Raw genomic sequence first — 17,300 nt, 5'->3', positions numbered from 1 at the left:
CGCCGGGCGACATCGCATCCATGGCGGGCGCTGCGCCCTCCGAGCGGCGGCTGAACGTGAACGTGGGCGTGCTGGGCCACATCGACAGCGGCAAGACGGCGCTGGCCCGGGCGCTGAGCACGGTGGGCTCCACCGCCGCCTTCGACCGCGCGCCGCAGAGCCGCGCGCGCGGCATCACGCTGGACCTGGGCTTCTCCTGCCTCTGCACCGCGCTGCCCGCGCGCCTCGGCCCGGGCCCCGGCACGCTCCAGCTCACCCTCGTCGACTGCCCCGGGCACGCCTCCCTCATCCGCACCATCATTGGCGGTAAGAGCGGCGGGCGGCCGGGGCCCCTCCGCCTCCGCACTGGCGCCCGCGCTGCCGGCTGGGCGGCGCTGGGCAGCCTGTCCTTGCGCCAGCCCTGCGCGCTACTCGGAAGTAGGTCCCGGTAGAGGCAGTGGGGCTTACTCTCAGGAAAGTGTGACTGGGCTTGCGGTCTCAGAGCCCAGTCCTAGGCCTGTCTACTTGGAAGTAAGTCCCCTTAGAGTCAGTGGGGCTTACTCCCAGGAAAGACAGGCTGGTAGACAGTGCTGGGGAGGAGGTAGCGGTTGTGGTGCATGTCGGCACCAACGACATGGACAAGTGTAGCCGGGAGGTCCTGGAGGCCAAATTTAGGCTATTAGGTAGGAAGCTGAAAGCCAAGACCTCAAAGGTAGCATTCTCTGAAGTGCTACCTGTTCCACGCGCAGGGCCAACTAGGCAGGCGGAGATTAGGGGTCTCAGTGCATGGATGAGGTGTAGGGAGGAAGGGTTTAGATTCGTTAGGCACTGTGGAATGTTTTGGGACAAGCAGGGCCTGTGCAAGAGGGATGGGCTTCACATGAACCAGACTGCTGGCGCATAACATTAAAAAGGTGGCAGAGCAGCTTTTAAACTGATCCCTGGGGGAAGGCCGACAGGAGCCAAGGGGCATCCAGTTTGGAATTCCTCATCCCTATGGGAGGAGGATGGGGAGGTTAGAGAACAACAAGGTAAAGGCAGAGTAGGAGAAGAAATTGGGAATGGTAGCATGATGGGTTGTGATAGACCATTTGGCACAATGGGAGGATGCAGGGATAAAGGAGCTAATAAGCAGCCCATCCTGGGGCATTCCATGTACAAATGCTTTTATGCAAATGCCCCAAATCTGCAAGCAAAAATAGGAGAACTGGAATGTCTGGTGACAAGGGAAAACATTGACATAGTGGGTATAATGGAAACCTGGTGGAATGTGGAAAATCAGTGGGATACCACAATCCTGGGCTATAAACTCTACAGGAGGGACAGGCAGGGGCGTGTTGGAGGTGGAGTGGCCATTTACATTAAGGAAGGGATAGAATCCAGCAAAGTAGAGATTGAAGGCGGGTCCGACTCCACCATAGAACCTCCTTGGGTTAAATTACCAGGCCTCAGGAGTGATGTAATACTGTGGGATTACTATCGAAACCGGAAGGGGACCTTGAAATGAGGAAACAGATCAGGGAGGTGACAAGGAGGGACAGGGTTGTAATCATGGGGGACTTCAATTATCTTCATATAGACTGGGTCAATTTGTGTTCTGGTCATGAAAAGGAGACCGGATTCCTTGACATGTTAAATGACTGTGCCTTAGAGCAGCTAGTCATGGAGCTCGCCAGAGGACAGGTGACTCTGGATTTAATATTGTGCGATACTCAGGACCTGGTTAGCGATGTCCATATTACGGAGCTGTTAGGGAACAGTGATCATGCTGCGACCCGTTTCGCCATGCATGTCGGGGGAAGAATACCAGGCAAATCTCTCACAAAAACCCTTGACTTCTGACGAGCAGACTTCCCTCAAATGAGGAGGCTGGTTAGAAGGAGGTTGAAAGGGAAGGTAAAAAGAGTCCAATCTCTCCAGAGTGCATGGAGGCTGCTCAAAACAACAGTAACAGATGCCCAGCAGAAGTGTATACTGCAAAGGAAGAAGGGCTCCTGTTGCATTTAACTCTGGGAGCAGCAGGACTCAGGTCCAGCTGCTGGATATCGTGCAGGTGCAGAAGCGGAATGATGAAACAGACAGGTTTCCAAGGGAACAAAGCAGGAGGAAGGCTGGAGCTGAAGAAGTCTCCCGCCCCGCTTCTAGCAAGTGTCTTTTTATTAAGTCTCAAACAGAACAGAATAAGCTGAGTTGCATTCAGTTAAAAGATAAACATTAGCCAGCTCTAGCCTGACTAAGGCACTTTTCTTGATAAGAGGCGCATCTTCCAAGTACAGTCTCCCATCCTGTTTACGTAAGTACAAGGTGGTGAGCCAAGGCTGTCTTAGAATGTGTTCTGATAAACTGCAAGTTTGTTACTTGCAGCCAGCCTTTTTGTTACTCTGCAATTTTCCCCACAGGCTCCACTAAGTCCAGGAGGGTCCCTGCATGGCTAACCAGCCAAGTTAGAGAGGCTATAAAGGGCAAGGAAGCTTCCTTCCGTAAATGGAAGTCTTGCCCTAATGAAGAGAATAAAAAGGAACATAAACTGTGACAAAAGAAATGTAAGAAGGTGATACAGGAGGCCAAGCGAGACTATGAGGAACGCATGACCAGCAACATTAAGGGGAATAATAATAATAATAATAATAATAATAATACAGGTATTTATATACTGCCTTTCTTGGTCGTCAGATTTCTCCTCAGACTTTATTCAAGGCGGTTTACATAGGCAGGCTGTTTAAATCCCCGTAGGGATTTTTACCATTGAAAGAAGGTTCTTTCTTTCAAGAACCACAACATTCAGATGTTTCTTTCTGATCTGGTTTCACATTCTGGCCTCCATCTTCCCACGCTCAGAGCAGATGGAATAACTCGGCTCAGCTTGTCAGCTGCTTCAAGGTACCATGGTGCCGGTGGCCTCGAACTGGCGACCTGTGGATGTTATCTTCAGGCAAATGGAGGCTCTACCCTCTAGACCAGACCTCCTGCCCAAATATGTTAGAAACAGGAAATCCGCCAGAGAAGTGGTTGGCCTTCTGGATGGTGAGGGAGGGAAAGGGGAGATAAAAGGAAGAGATGGCAGAGAAATTAAATGAGTTCTTTGCATCTGTCTTCACGGCAGAAGACCTCAGGCAAATACCGCTGTCTGAACGGCCCCTCCTGACCAAGGAATTAAGTCAGATAGAGGTTGAAAGAGAAGATGTTTCAGACCTAATTGATAAATTAAAGATCAACAAGTCACCGGGCCCTGATGGCATCCACCCAAGAGTTATTAAGGAATTAAAGAACGAAGTTGCTGATCTCTTCACTAAAATATGCAACTTGTCCCTCAAAACGGCCACGGTGCCAGAGGATTGGAAGATAGCAAATGTCATACCAATCTTTAAAAAGGGAAAGAGGGGGGACCCAGGAAACTATAGGCCGGTCAGCCTAACATCTATAACGGGTAAGATGGTGGAATGCCTCATCAAAGATAGAATCTCAAAACACATAGACAAACAGGGCTTGCTGAGGGAGAATCAGCATGGCTTCTGTAAGGGTAAGTCATGCCTCACAAACCTTTTAGAATTCTTTGAAAAGGTCAACAGGCATGTGGATGTGGGAGAACCCGTGGATATTATATATCTGGACTTTCAGAAGGCGTTCAACACAGTCCCTCACAGTCCCTCACCAATGGCTACTGAAAAAACTTCACAGTCAGGGAATTAGAGGGCAGGGCCTCTCCTGGATTGAGACCTGGTTGAAGACCAGGAAACAGAGAGTGGGTGTCAGTGGACAATTTTCACAATGGAGAGAGGTGAAAAGCAGTGTGCCCCAAGGATCTGTCCTGGGACCGGTGCTTTTCAACCTCTTCATAAATTACAGGGGTGAGCAGTGAGGTGGCAGATGACACCAAACATTTCTGAGTGGTGAAGATCAGTTGTGATTGTGAGGAGCTCCAGAATGATCTCTCCAAACTGGCAGAATGGGCAGCAAAATGGCAGATGCGTTTCAATGTAAATTAGTGTAAAGTAATGCATATTGGGGCAAAAAATCAAAACTTCACATGGTTTTGGGTTTTGGGTAATGGGTTCTGAGCTGTCTGTGACAGATCAGGAGAGAGATCTTGGGGTGGTGGTGGACAGGTCGATGAAAGTGTCGACCCAATGTGCGGCGGCAGTAAAGAAGGCCAATTCTATGCTTGGGATCATTAGGAAGGGTATTGAGAACAAAATGGCTAATATTATAGTGCCGTTGTACAAATCTATGGTAAGGCCACATCTGGAGTATTGCGTCCAGTTCTGGTTGCCACATCTCAAAAAGGACATAGCGGAAATGGAAAAGGTGCAAAAGAGAGCGACTAAGATGATTACTGGGCTGGGGCACCTTCCTTATGAGGAAAGTCTATGGCATTTGGGCCTCTTCAGCCTAGGAAAGAGATGCCTGAGGGAGGACATGATTGAGACATACAAAATTATGCATGGGAAGGATAGAGAAGTGGATAGAGAGATGCTCTTTACACTCTCACATAACACCAGAACCAGGGGACATCCACTCAAATTGAGGTTTGGGAGGGTTAGGACAGACAAAAGAAAATATTTCTTTACTTAATGTGTGGTCGGTCTGTGGAACTCCTTGCCGCAGGATGTGGTGACGGCATCTGGCCTGGATGCCTTTAAAAGGGGATTGGAAAAGTTTCTGAAGGAAAAATCCATTATGGGTTACAAGCCATGATGTGTATGCGCAACCTCCTGATTTTAGAAATGGGCTATGTCAGAATGCCAGATGCAAGGGAGGGCACCAGGATGCAGGTCTCTTGTTATCTGGTGTGCTCCCTGGGGCATTTGGTGGGCCGCTGTGAGATACAGGAAGCTGGACTAGATGGGCCTATGGCCTGATCCAGTGGGGCTGTTCTTATGTTCTTATGTGGCTAGGGCTGTGGTCTCAGAGCCCAGTCTTAGGCCTGTCTACTTGGAAGTAAGTCCCATTAGAGTCCGTGGGGCTTATTCCCAGGAAATTGTGGCTAGGATTGCTGTCTTAGAGCGCAGTCCTAGGCCTGTCTACTCAGGAGAAGGTCCTATTATTGTCAGTGGGGCTTTCTCCCAGGGAAGTGTGTTTAGGATTGTAGCCTTTGTGTCTCCCTTTCTCTTCCTCCGTCCCAAAGCTGCTCATTGCACTGGCAAGGGAGAGAAAGTGTGAACAAGAGGCAGAGGTGGCAGTTGGGGCACGCATTATCTGTGAGTGGCATGATGGAAGGATTGGACTTCTTGGGGTTGCCCAGAGAAAAAGAGAAGCCATCTACTTGCTTGCCTCCCCATCTCACTCTAAAAATTGTAGCAACAAGGATTGGGGCCTTTTTGTGCAGTCCTCAACAATGTAGCACCTAGAGGGAAAGTTCTAGTGTCTAAGCCATTTCTGCCCAATGTTGTATGTACAATACACAACATTACATGCAACAGGTATGTGTTGCATATATACAACTCATATCAAATGTGTACACATGTAGGCTGGGCAGAAATGTGTTTTTAAGCAAGCAGAGGTGCCAGGTGTCTAATCTTCTGACTTTCTCGCCTGTAGTCGGTGCAGAAGTTAGACTTGTACCCTGTCTGGAAAGAGCAGGAGTAGTGGGGTGGATTAGCAAACAGAATCTGTTATAATTCCTATAGGGAGCAGCTGCAGCTTTCACTTCCTCGCTTAGCTTGGGTGATCCCACCAGGCCTGATCTTCCTGGTGAGGGGCCGATCTTCATGTTTTTTAAAGACAGAAGGCAAAAGCTGTTTCTCGGAGAGGATGAAAGAGGGTAAGAAGTGGCTGTTCCTTGAGGGAGCAGCTGTTGAATCTGTGCATCTGGTCAGGATTGAGTGACAGTTGCAAGGATAAGCTGTTGATGCTTTGGATTGCTCTCTTTCTCTCTCTCTGAAGTAGGGGCTCTTCCTACTTGCTTATCTTTTCCATTTTGTCAGGGCATTGTCCAGAGTGGATGAACCACCATCTCTGTTTGCTTGCCTTCCCTCTCTCCCCAGTTAGTGTAATAGAGACAATTGGGCTCACTTTGCCCAATTGCCACTATTGTTTCACTCAGAAGAAAAGCACAGATTAGGAAACAACAATGAGGTTGCCGCTACCTGCTTTGCACTGTTACTTTGGGTGCTATAGGATAGAGGAGGATAGAGCCTAGCAGACCTAATCTTCTCTGCTATGCCTCTTGGAAAGGGAGGATGAACAGGCAAGCAGACCCTCAGGCTTGTTCTTGTTTGCTGAACAGTGTCATGAGCTCCTCTTGGAAGTAGCTTCTGCTTCTGTATGATTGCTTCCCCCTTCTTCAGGCAGTTAAGTGAATGCCAATTGCAAGCAGCAGCAACTGCTTCTAACTGCTAGCCTTCCCTTCCTCTCTGGGAGGTTGTATCTGCTCACTTGTGCACTCCGTCTGGGCAGTAGTGGCTCTCACTTTTTTTGGGTCCTGCATTGGGTCCCTTCTCTCTTCTGCACTATCCAGAAAGAGAAAGTGAGCAAGTGAGTGGAGGCAGTGACTTGTTTTGCAGGGAGCAGCTGCTGTCTTGCCTGGCTAGTATGCACTCTTTACATAGCTCTTTTGACCCCAGTTGTCTCTGCCATGCCACCCAGAGAGGGAGGGTGAGTAAAAGTAAGAGTAACTGCTGCCTGTTCTTGTTCAGCTGCACTCTCTTTCCAGTCAGCACAGTCTTTACTGTTGCACATCTCCAAGTGAGAGAATAAATGATTGAAGGCATTTTCCTTCCAACCACCACTTATCTGCTCACTTTTGTGAACAGGCAAGCAGCAGTAACATTTTCAGTTTCCATGGGAAGGATAGAAGAAGGTGTTGCTGTGCATGGCATAAAATGGGGGACGGGGTGTCAAAATTTCTCAGGAGCTGCTGTATCTTAGCACCAACTGGAGTAAACTCCATTGACTATAATTGGACTTATTTCTGTGTGGATATGCTTGGGACTCAGCCTTAAGAAAACACAGGTCATGGTTCAGGATGTGGACTCACCTCCCTGCATTACAATCTCTGCGCATGAACTGGAGGTTGTCCATGACTTTGTGTACCTTGGCTCAACGATCTCTGACACTCTTTCTCTTGATACCGAGCTAAACAAACACATCGGTAAAGCAGCTACCACGTTTTCCAGACTCACAAAGAGAGTCTGGTCCAACAAGAAGCTGACGGAACATATCAAGATCCAGGTCTACAGAGCTTGCGTCCTGAGTACACTTCTGTACTGCAGCGAGTCATGGACTCTTTGCTCACAACAGGAGAGGAAACTGAACACTTTCCACATGTGCTGCCTCCGACACATCCTCGGCATCACCTGGCAGGACAAAGTTCCTAACAACACAGTCCTGGAACGAGCTGGAATCCCTAGCATGTATGCACTGCTGAAACAGAGACACCTGCGTTGGCTCGGTCATGTCGTGAAATGGATGATGGCCGGATCCCAAAGGATCTCCTCTATGGAGAACTCGTGCAAGGAAAGCGCCCTACAGGTAGACCACAGCTGCGATACAAGGACATCTGCAAGAGGGATCTGAAGGCCTTAGGAGTGGACCTTAACAGGTGGGAAACCCTGGCCTCTGAGCGGCCCACTTGGAGGCAGGCTGTGCAGCATGGCCTCTCCCAGTTTGAAGAGACACTTTGCCAACAGACCGAGGCAAAGAGGCAAAGAAGGAAGGCCCATAGCCAGGGAGACAGACCAGGAACAGACTACATTTGCTCCCAGTGTGGAAGGGATTGTCACTCCCGAATTGGCCTTTTCAGCCACACTAGATGCTGTTCCAGAACCACCATTCTGAGCGCAGTACCATAGTCTTTCGAGACTGAAGGTTGCCAACTAGTCTAACTATGCTTAGGACTGGGCTTTTAGAACCATCAATTTCAATAGGGTTTTCTCTCTAGTGCGCATCCATCCTTAGGATGGCAACCTGATTTTTACTCGGAAGCAAGTCCTACTGATTTCAGTAGCTAGGCATGTCTAGGATTGGAACTTTAAACAAGCCATAAATTTCCAGTGAGGTTTAGGTATACTGATAAAGTAAACAGATCATGGGCTTCTTCAGAACATTGAGAGTCCATCATTATAGAATACAAATTGTGTATCAAGAGGGTAGTAGAGTGGTATCATATTAGTGGATAAAAAAGTTCTAGGAAACAAATGTTTTCTGGCTGTGTTTGTGTGCATATGTGCAGACACACATGAGTGTAGTACGGGCTCAATCCTAAGCAGGGATCTTAATCTTGTTGCCGAAGGATTGCTGTAGAATTGGGTAGCCCCACTGCGGGGCTGCTTGCCTTACCCAGGGGGAAGGGGATGAAAGGTGCCGCTGGCACTGCCCAGTTAGCGCTCAGGATGCAGTGGCAGCCATTTTTGGCGCCACAGCAGCCCCACGCTCCAGGCAGCATAGGATTGGGCTGCCCGTTCTCTGTGAGTAAATCACTCTACTATCTTAGAAGGACCTCATCTAGAGGCATAGCCATGTTATGTAGCATCCTTTTCTCATGAAAAAAACAATTTAGGCTGCAATCCTAATACACTTCCTAAAGTGTTATTAAACTTACTGGGGCTTATTTCTAGTAAACATGCTAAGGATTGCTCTGTATAAGTCTTGTAGGACTTTAAAGGCTAACAGATTTAGTATGGCATAAAGTTTCATGGACTAGAACTCACTTCCCTTATATCCAAAGCAAGGAGAAAAGTAACAAATGTTATATTTATACCTTATCTTTGTTTCTATAAAACTTTGGTATGACATTGATGAAATACCTCATCCCCAACAAATGTGGTAATTAGAAGCGGATTATTTTGATTGAAGAGTTTTATTTCAAGTTTTTAATTCATTGATGTATAGGTAACGAAAGTAATGTAACTGAACTGCGACGTGAATTGCTTTCAGGTTGCCCATACCAGCACTTGGTGAAGTTGAGGACCACAAGTGTAAAGAATTAGATCTCATCGCTAGTTGTTTCTTTTTAGCAAGCATAGCCTCTTACATTGCAGCTCAGTTTCCAAGCACCAGAGCTCTTTATTTAATTCAGAATTGTTAATTTCAGGTCTTGCTTCTGGGTTGAAAGAAGTGTGTTCCCAAGGAGAAAGGGGTTTGCTACTCTATCAACTTCTTTCATGGAAGAAACTGTTACCCTCAGGTTTTTAAAACTTGTGTTCTACCAGGTCTTGAAGACTGTGGGTAAGCTACTATGTAGAAATCTGCATAAACCTAAATTGATTGAACTCTCAGTCACCAAAAGTCAGCCCAGATTGAAAAGTGTTCAATGGCCTATGAGGGGAATGTTTATTACAGTCAGCCCAACAGAACAGAATAGCAGTCGTTCTGCCCTCATTTTGACATGAGGCTTGGATGCAATTGCTGAGAGGATGCTCTCGGTTAATTGTGGGAATGAAGGGTAGAAACATCAACTTCAGGCTTGCAAAAAAGTTAATATAGATGAGTGGCCTGTGCAATATTTGTTGTTAGTTCATCTTCCAACATACATGTGAGTCATTTGCAGGAGGTCTGGAGGAGGGCAGGAGGTCTGGTCTAGAGGGTAGAGCCTCCATTTGCCTGAAGATTAACATCCACAAGGTCGCCAGTTCGAGGCCACTGGCACCGTGTGACCTTGAAGCAGCTGGCAAGCTGCAGCTGAGCTGTTCCATCTGCGCGGAGCGTGGGAGGATGGAGGCCAGAATGTGAAACCAGATCGGAGTGTAACACCTTGAATGTAGTAGTTCTTGAAAGAAAGAACCTTCTTTCAATTTGTAAAAATCCCTGCGTGGATTTAATAAGCCTGCCTATGTAAACCGCCTTGAATAAAGTCTTGAATAAAGACCAAGAAAGGCGGTATATAAATACTGTATATTATATTATTATTATTATTATTATTATTGCAGCATATTAACACATTGAAAGGGGAGAGAGAAGGCAGAAAAGTCATTCTTTTCCAGTTCTTAAAAGGATTTCTTGCCTTGTTGTCTTCTTCCTAAAGCATGTGGTTCCTTACAAGACTTTTAAAGGGATCTATTAATTGAAATAAAAACAAATTTGTTGTTAAAAATTCCATTTTTTTCTTCCAGTTGAAATCTCGGACTGCAGTTCTGTGTGTGCTTATGTAGGGGTACGTCCCATTGAACTCCGTGGGGCTTCCTTCTGAGTAGTTAGAAGTGGCTAACAACAACTAGCAAAAAGATACAACACACCTTCGTATAGATAAAGCTTCTTCAAAACTTTTCCAACAGAAACAGTATACGGAAGTTGTATCCCAAGTCTTCAGATTCTTGGAAGACTTCTTCCTCAGGAGGAAGAAAATCTTGGGATGCAGCTCTGGAATATTAAAGTGTTTTTATTTAGGCAATTATTATAATTTAATATGTCTCCATGGGTCTATGTTGCCAACCTTCAGTCTCAAAAGACTATGGTATCGCGCTCTGAATGGTGGTTCTGGAACAGCGTCTAGTGTGACTGAAAAGGCCGATTCGGGAGTGACAATCCCTTCCACACTGGGAGCAAGTGCAGTCTGTCCCTGGTCTGTCTTCCTGGCTATGGGCCTTCCTTCTTTGCCTCAGACTGTTGGCCAAGTGTCTCTTCAAACTGGGAAAGGCCATGCTGCACAGCCTGCCTCTGAGCGGACGGCTCAGAGGCCAGGGTTTCCCACCTGTTGAGGTCCACTCCTAAGGCCTTCAGATCCCTCTTGCAGATGTCCTTGTATCGCAGCTGTGGTCTCTAACTGAGAAGAGAAATCTATAGTTTGGGTTCCACTGTATAGAAGGACCCTTCCTTGTTGAATCTGATGTAACTTTGGGGGTATATGTTATTTAGAGGACTGAGTTTCACCATATGGGAGAAGATGCTTCATCAGACAGTGCTTTTCAGACCTGGCTTGGCCTGCCTTATAAATGAAAACTACTGTCTATTCCCTTAGCACCAATTATTTGTTCCACTGGTGGATGGGCCAAGATCTCTTCATGTTCTTGGGCACAGGTGGCCTGCTGCAACACACAGGGATCTGTGAATTGAGCTGCAATCCTATATGCTGTGCTGGGAGTAAGGAGTATTGAACAGAATGGAACTTACTTTTGAGTAGACATTTGGTGTTAGGTTAATTGCACACTTGAATAAGCAGAGGAACAAAGCAGGATGTATCTGACCCTTTTTCTAAAGCTCCAAGCAATGGCACCTAAAAACCAAAGAGCAGTTCCTTTTGACCTTCCTTCTTCCCAGATTGCATTGGGATAGTAGGGGAGTAAGGGTGGAGTCACCCCCACAAATCCAATGTGAATCAGTGAAAGTTCATAGCTAGGGGAAATCTACTGTATTTTATTCTGTACTGTATTCTTTTAGGGGGTCTTTTCTTGCATATTTGGAAGAGGGATGAAAGTTCCATGGAGGGATTGGATCATGAGACCAGTACATCTCCTCCTCCCACCGCTGAACAGTGTTAACCAGTGGGAGGAAGAGATGTACTGGTCTCATGATTGTGAGAACTGTTTCCAATACCACATATGGCTTTATAGTCAGTACCCTGAATTGTTCTTGGAAGTAAAGAACCAGCCAGTGGAGCCAATAAAGTAGATTATTTATGTTCCTTTACCTACTGCTTATCAGAGTTTGGTCGCAGCCTTTTTCTTCAGCTGCAGTGTCCAGATGGTCTGTAGGATCTGAATGCTGTAAATGCACAACAGCCATTTAATTTAATACCTTTAATTTTTTTTTCTTTATGAGCCAGCAATCTTCACTGAAGATCCTTGGATTAGAATGGTTTTTGTGTAGGTATCCAATCACGTTCATACTTCTGTGGCTGAAATTGTGCTGAATTGTGTGTACCTTCTGATGACAGCTTCTCTGCTTAAAGTTTATTAAAATTTTATCTCTTAAAATTAAGTTGGGTCTGGGTAATTTTTCTATGGGATTTTCGTAGAGCGACTGTTTTGCTGGGCAGTTTTTGACCTTGCAGATTCTTTTCAAGACAGTACGATGAAGCTTCCTTAGGGATAAAACTTTAGGTTTAAATAAATGCAGAATATTTGAACAGTAACCAAATAGAAGAGAAATGGAAGATGGAACTCATATTTCATTTTCATTGGTTGCATTTTTCTTATAGACTTTGCCCTTGAAAATGAAACATATCATGTGTTAAATCAAAATAATTTTTTACCTACCTGCTAAGAATAGAGACTGCTACAGATAGTTCCACCCCTGACATTTCTAAAAGGTTGGGCAGCAAGATTAAGTTAATAGTCAAGACTGGATTAAATAGTGGATTTGGTCTCCACTTCTTACCCCAATACATTTCTATCAAATTCTAATGTAGCTATGCTTTACCTGTGGCCGTTTAATGCGTATTCTTAGATCAAGAGAACTCTCAATGCATTTTAGGTAGTCCAGTTTTCATAACTACAGTTTTCTCCTGTAAAATGTTTATATCGCCAATTAGGACCTGAGCGGTTCTGCTAGAGTTCAGTGATGGGGAAGCCTGCTGAGAGGTTATACAAGTTAATCTTTCAGGAGAAACTCAATCCCTATATTTTATTTTAAGGCCACTCTGCGTAGCAAAGTAGTTTAACAAGTAGCAGATTTTTAACTTGCTGATAGTTGATTTCATGCCCTACAAAGGGTCAGCACACTAATACAGAAGAACATGATTACTTCACCTTAGTCTCCCCTCCCCTTGCCCCCCACACACAGAGCGCTGGCTGCTGAACTGTTTATTTTAGGTTAAACTGTTTTTAAGATGCTCTCTATCTTGCTGACTTTGTATTAAGGGAGAAAGCTTCTGTAAGAACATTTAAAAAAATATATTGCCTATTGTTCTTTATAGAAGAACAAAGGGCAGAGTAGTTTTGGAGCATTTTAATTTGAAAGCTACTGCTTGACCCAGATTGTTTAAACCTGTGGGAGGAACTTGGACGAACTTGTAGTTTTGTAATTCCTTACACTTGTCTGAACCTTTGACCTTTTTACTTTTGACCGGAGCTTCATTGTCACCATTTGTCCCTGCAGTTCTTTTCAAAGACAGGGCAGCCTGTGAGTGTCTGTTTCCACTTTGCTGCTGTGTTCTTTTAAGGAAGGGTATTAATTCATACCTGATACATTGAAGGGGCCAAGACTTTTGAACTCTTGCAAGGGCTTTGGGGAGAGGAGGGGGGAATTGCATATTGCAAAAGTAGGCTTTACTGATGCTAACAACCACAATGAAAGTATTGAAAGATCAAGAGAATTGTGGGCATATTAGTATGCTTTAAAACTATTTTGATGTAGATTATTTTCAAGATTACCTTGGCAGACTTTTCATTTTTTTCCTGTCCAAATGCTTATTGTGATCAACCTCTTGATCATGCTTTCAGAATAAACATTTATCAACCTACACAGCCGCCTGTTAGGGTGCTAGAAATGGTGGAACCATTTTCTCCATTGTAAAGTGGCACAAAAGATGATGGAAGATCCGCTGCTTGCCCTAAGTAAACACTTTATGAAACTGGGCCCTGAGGGCTAATCTTAGATTTTGTTTCTTTTTGCATTTTCACCCTAGGTTTCTATAGGCTGATTCAAGTATAGATGGTGTCCTATGTTTTTTCATCTGCGTTGTATATTTGCACCAAGAAATTAAGTAGGAAAATGTTATTTGAAAACAAAAAATGAATTTTAAAGCTGGTTTTAACTTTTGAGAATATGAATGATCTTAATAGTTTGAATGTCTTTATTTAAAATGAGATCATGTGCTTTTGCTACTGTGGATGACTGTGTGTCAAGTTGAAAAGTAGAGATGAATGGGTGACTTCACATTTAGAACATTTTGCGCAGTAAACATAGGTCTGGGAACCGTTGCGATTACTCTACTGCAAGGTGGTACGTAAGTGATTTGCAGAGAAGTGGCAACAGTTTGTGCTTAATACTCCCTCAGTATGTTTATACCATGGAGCTGCTTTATTCCCAGATATATGTACTTCTCTTGTCCCTTGTGGAAACTGTATTGGGAAGAAGCAGGGAAAACTGGCAGATGGGTGAAGAGTTTAGCACCTCTCCCCACTTCTCCCCACTAGATGTCATACCTCACCCCAACTTTGTGGCAGGTATCCCGAGTTCCCAGATTTGTGCCAAAGACTTACTGTAGTTTGCTGCTCTTTGCAATGACTGCTCAGAAAATAAGATTTTCAAGTTTCTCTAATGCTGCAATCATTCTTGTGCATATTTCCATAGGAGTAGACACTTGAAAGCAATGAGACTTACTTTTGAGTAAACATTTTAAGCAAGTGCAGCACTTGCTTGTTTATACTTGAGCATTCTGTATATAAGCTGTATTTCCCGTTTATTGGCACTCACGTTGGGCTAGAACTTGGGTTGAGTATTTTTTTTCTGATCTTGATTTGTAATGCTAATTAATTTTTCCCTCTTTTATTTTGGTAATGACCTAAGCCTAAAGCAAAATGACCTGTGTATAAAACCTATGCCCAAATTAAGAATAAATATGTAGAGTGCAGGGTAGAAATCTGCTACTAATATTAAACTCTGCTGGATATTCTAGTGCACAAGAGGGCAGTGTTTGCTTACAAAGTAGGAACTTTATGATAAATGTGTAGGGTAACAGGTCATTGAATTTGAATTGGGATAAAGAAAATGCAGGGTCTGCATAGCCTGAAGTTCAAACATGAATTTCACTTCTTCTCACTATAATTTTCACTTCCCTGATTTAAAGAAAAAGTGAGGGATGCTTTGATGAATTTCCTCTTTAAAGAATACTAGTAACTCTATATCTGGAATGTAGGCACCTCTCTTTAAAAAAAAAAAACAGCTCTGCCTTCTATGCTTCATTTTAATAAATAGTGTTCCATATTTAATGCTACTTAAATGGTCACATAATGAAACCAACTACTCTTCTCACACTAGAGGTAAAGGGGTCACTAGTGGGTAAAGGGGTCATGTTTTAGTATGTAAGGATTATCTGATTTGTAAAACTTGTTTGAATTCAAGAAAATACAATTTTCTTGATGAAGTTACAATTGATGAAGACTGCTTACTAGGCAAAGAGGTGCTTTTTGAAGTGATGCCCCTCTTATATTTAGCAGGGGAAGGGCAGTTATCCCTGCTGGTCCCAGCGTAATGTCTGTTCCAACTGTTCTTTACTGTTTCTATTGCATCTCTTTTTAGATTATGAGCTCTTTTGGGACAGGAACTCTCATTTATTTAGTTTGTCGTGTAAACGGTTTTGTGGACTTTTTGGTTTATAAGTGGTATACAGTATAAATATTCTTAATAATAATAATAGTTAGGAAGCATCACCTTATAGTCGTACCAGAAATAAGCAAAAGGAAAAAAGTATTATTTAAATGTTGTAATTCTTAACCGGAATTCTGACATTCCCCCCTCCCCGCCCCTTGCTTCCCACCTTATGTTGTCAGGGATTAAAGTATTGTGTTTTTGCCTTTAAGGCCTTCAGAAAAGCTAAGAGAAATGAAATAATTTAGAAGAGGAGTAATGAAGAGGCCTTAGAGTAAAACATTCTTGAGCTTTTAACATGATAAAAACCTATGCATATCTACTCAGCAGTCAGTGCCATTGTATTAAATGGAGTGTACTCACAGGTAAATAAGTATAGGTAGGATTGCAGCCTTAGTGTTGCTTGAACATATTATTATGACAACCTGCCCCTCCCCACCTTGAGGTTAGAGAATGGTGCTTGTAGTAAAAAGATGCAACAATTGGTTACTGGCCTTAACACCATAGAAGAATGAAAGACCATCTATTCACAAATACGGAACTGGTAAATGGAATAACTTTTAGTCTTGAAATTTATTCCAACTTGCTCTGAGCTAACAGGCAAATGCATGTGTTCAAAATTACAGATAATTAAGTAGATGTACCTTACTGTTCTTCCTATAGCTCTTGCTATATAGCAGCATAATATGTCTGTTAGGATCAATTGAAAGTCACAAAGTAGTGAGCTAGCTTTTGAATGTCTCAGAGCTACTCCTCAGGCTAAAAAATACACAAAGAAGAAGAGGCAGAGACAAGAGACTAAAGCAACATATCTCAACCTGTGGGTCATGATCTGATTTCTGGTGGGTCCTGCAGAGTCTCCAGTGAAAAACATGGGTGATGGAAAGATCAGATAACTAATTGCATCAAGCCTTGAGACCAGTGGTTTCCAAACTTTTTCGGCTGGTGGCTCCCTTGGCATACTGGCCCAGTGGCTCCCTCTTAGAGCCACAATGCTATACATTATACTGGTGGCTCTGTACCTGTGGATTCACTTATCTGTGGATCGGGTCCATGGCCCCCCATATGCGCCCTCCAGAGGTGAAGGAAGCTCCGCTCCCCTTGCCTTCAGAAGGTCCTCTGAGCCCAGCAGAGGCTGCAGACGGATGCCCACAGGGGCTCCGACTGAGCCTGAGAAGGCAAAAAATGTGACTGGTTTCACGGAGAAACCAGAAGTGACTTTTTAATGTCTTATAAGGCATTAGGAGGCCCAGGAAAGTCCATCCCCAGTCTCTGCTGGGCTTAGAGGACCCCAGGAGGCTAGGGGAGTGGAACTCCCCTCAGCTCTGGAGGGTGGGGGGGGGGCGTTTGCCCGTATTCGCAGTTTCACTTAACTGTAGGAGGGGGGTTCTGAAACGGAACCCCTGCTGATATGGGGGCATGCCTGCATAAGGCGGCGGGTTTTTTGCAAGGATTGCTCTCTGGCTGATTTGCATGACTCCCCCCCCCCCCGAGAACCACAGTTCACACTGCTCACAGTTTGGGAACCACTGCCTAAGCTATTCAAAAATAAAATTGCTACTAATTACCCTGCAAACAGCTGAGCCCCTGTAGTTTGCAAGGGCTAACCTGCTGCAGTTTGCAAGCATGTGTAAATAAAGGGGGATGAATGTTTGACCATGTTTTTTTCTTGTGTATTTTTTTCCAAGTCTGTCAATGATAGGTAGTGGTGGCAAGTGAAGGTTGGGTCACATAACTAAGCTCCACATTGCTTGAGGCTATTCATTAGAGCTGCCGCATTACAAGAAATTGAGTTGTTTTGCAAATACATAAAATATTACCTGCAAATAAATAAATAAAATATTCTTTCTAGATCACCTTTTTAAAAGTCTTGTTAAAGCTAGGTGGTGCCTGATAGTGTCATTTTAAAAAGTGGGTCCCGGTGCTAAAACATTTGCAAACCACTGGACTAAAGACATTGCTGATAAGGGGCATGGTGAAGATGTCTGAAGGTGGCAATTCAGGAAGCTGTTTGTGGAATAATAGTCCAATCTGATGCTGTCCTTGCATCGCGTGGTACAGTAGCGCTGAAATGACCACTGCTGTATCCTGTGGAACCAGAGCAGCTGCTGGAGGACTCCTCAGGGTCAGGGAAC

At 44.5% G+C, this 17,300-nt stretch overlaps 1 protein-coding gene across 1 annotated transcript in view; it reads left to right on the top strand.

Moving 5' to 3' along the window:
• The window catches only part of EEFSEC (eukaryotic elongation factor, selenocysteine-tRNA specific), a 213,362-nt gene continuing 196,062 nt past the window's right edge, over positions 1 to 17,300 (top strand). Inside the window, exon 1 of the mRNA XM_066616269.1 lies at positions 1 to 306. Coding sequence (XP_066472366.1) covers positions 21 to 306 — 286 coding nt within the window. The 5' untranslated portion in view covers positions 1 to 20. The remainder of the gene's footprint in view (positions 307 to 17,300) is intronic.

Source organism: Tiliqua scincoides, chromosome 2 (genome assembly GCF_035046505.1).
Source record: "Tiliqua scincoides isolate rTilSci1 chromosome 2, rTilSci1.hap2, whole genome shotgun sequence".
In the NCBI taxonomy this organism is placed as follows: domain Eukaryota; kingdom Metazoa; phylum Chordata; class Lepidosauria; order Squamata; family Scincidae; genus Tiliqua; species Tiliqua scincoides.
Note: the sequence above shows the minus strand (reverse complement) of the source record. Positions and strands in the feature narration are given on the sequence as shown.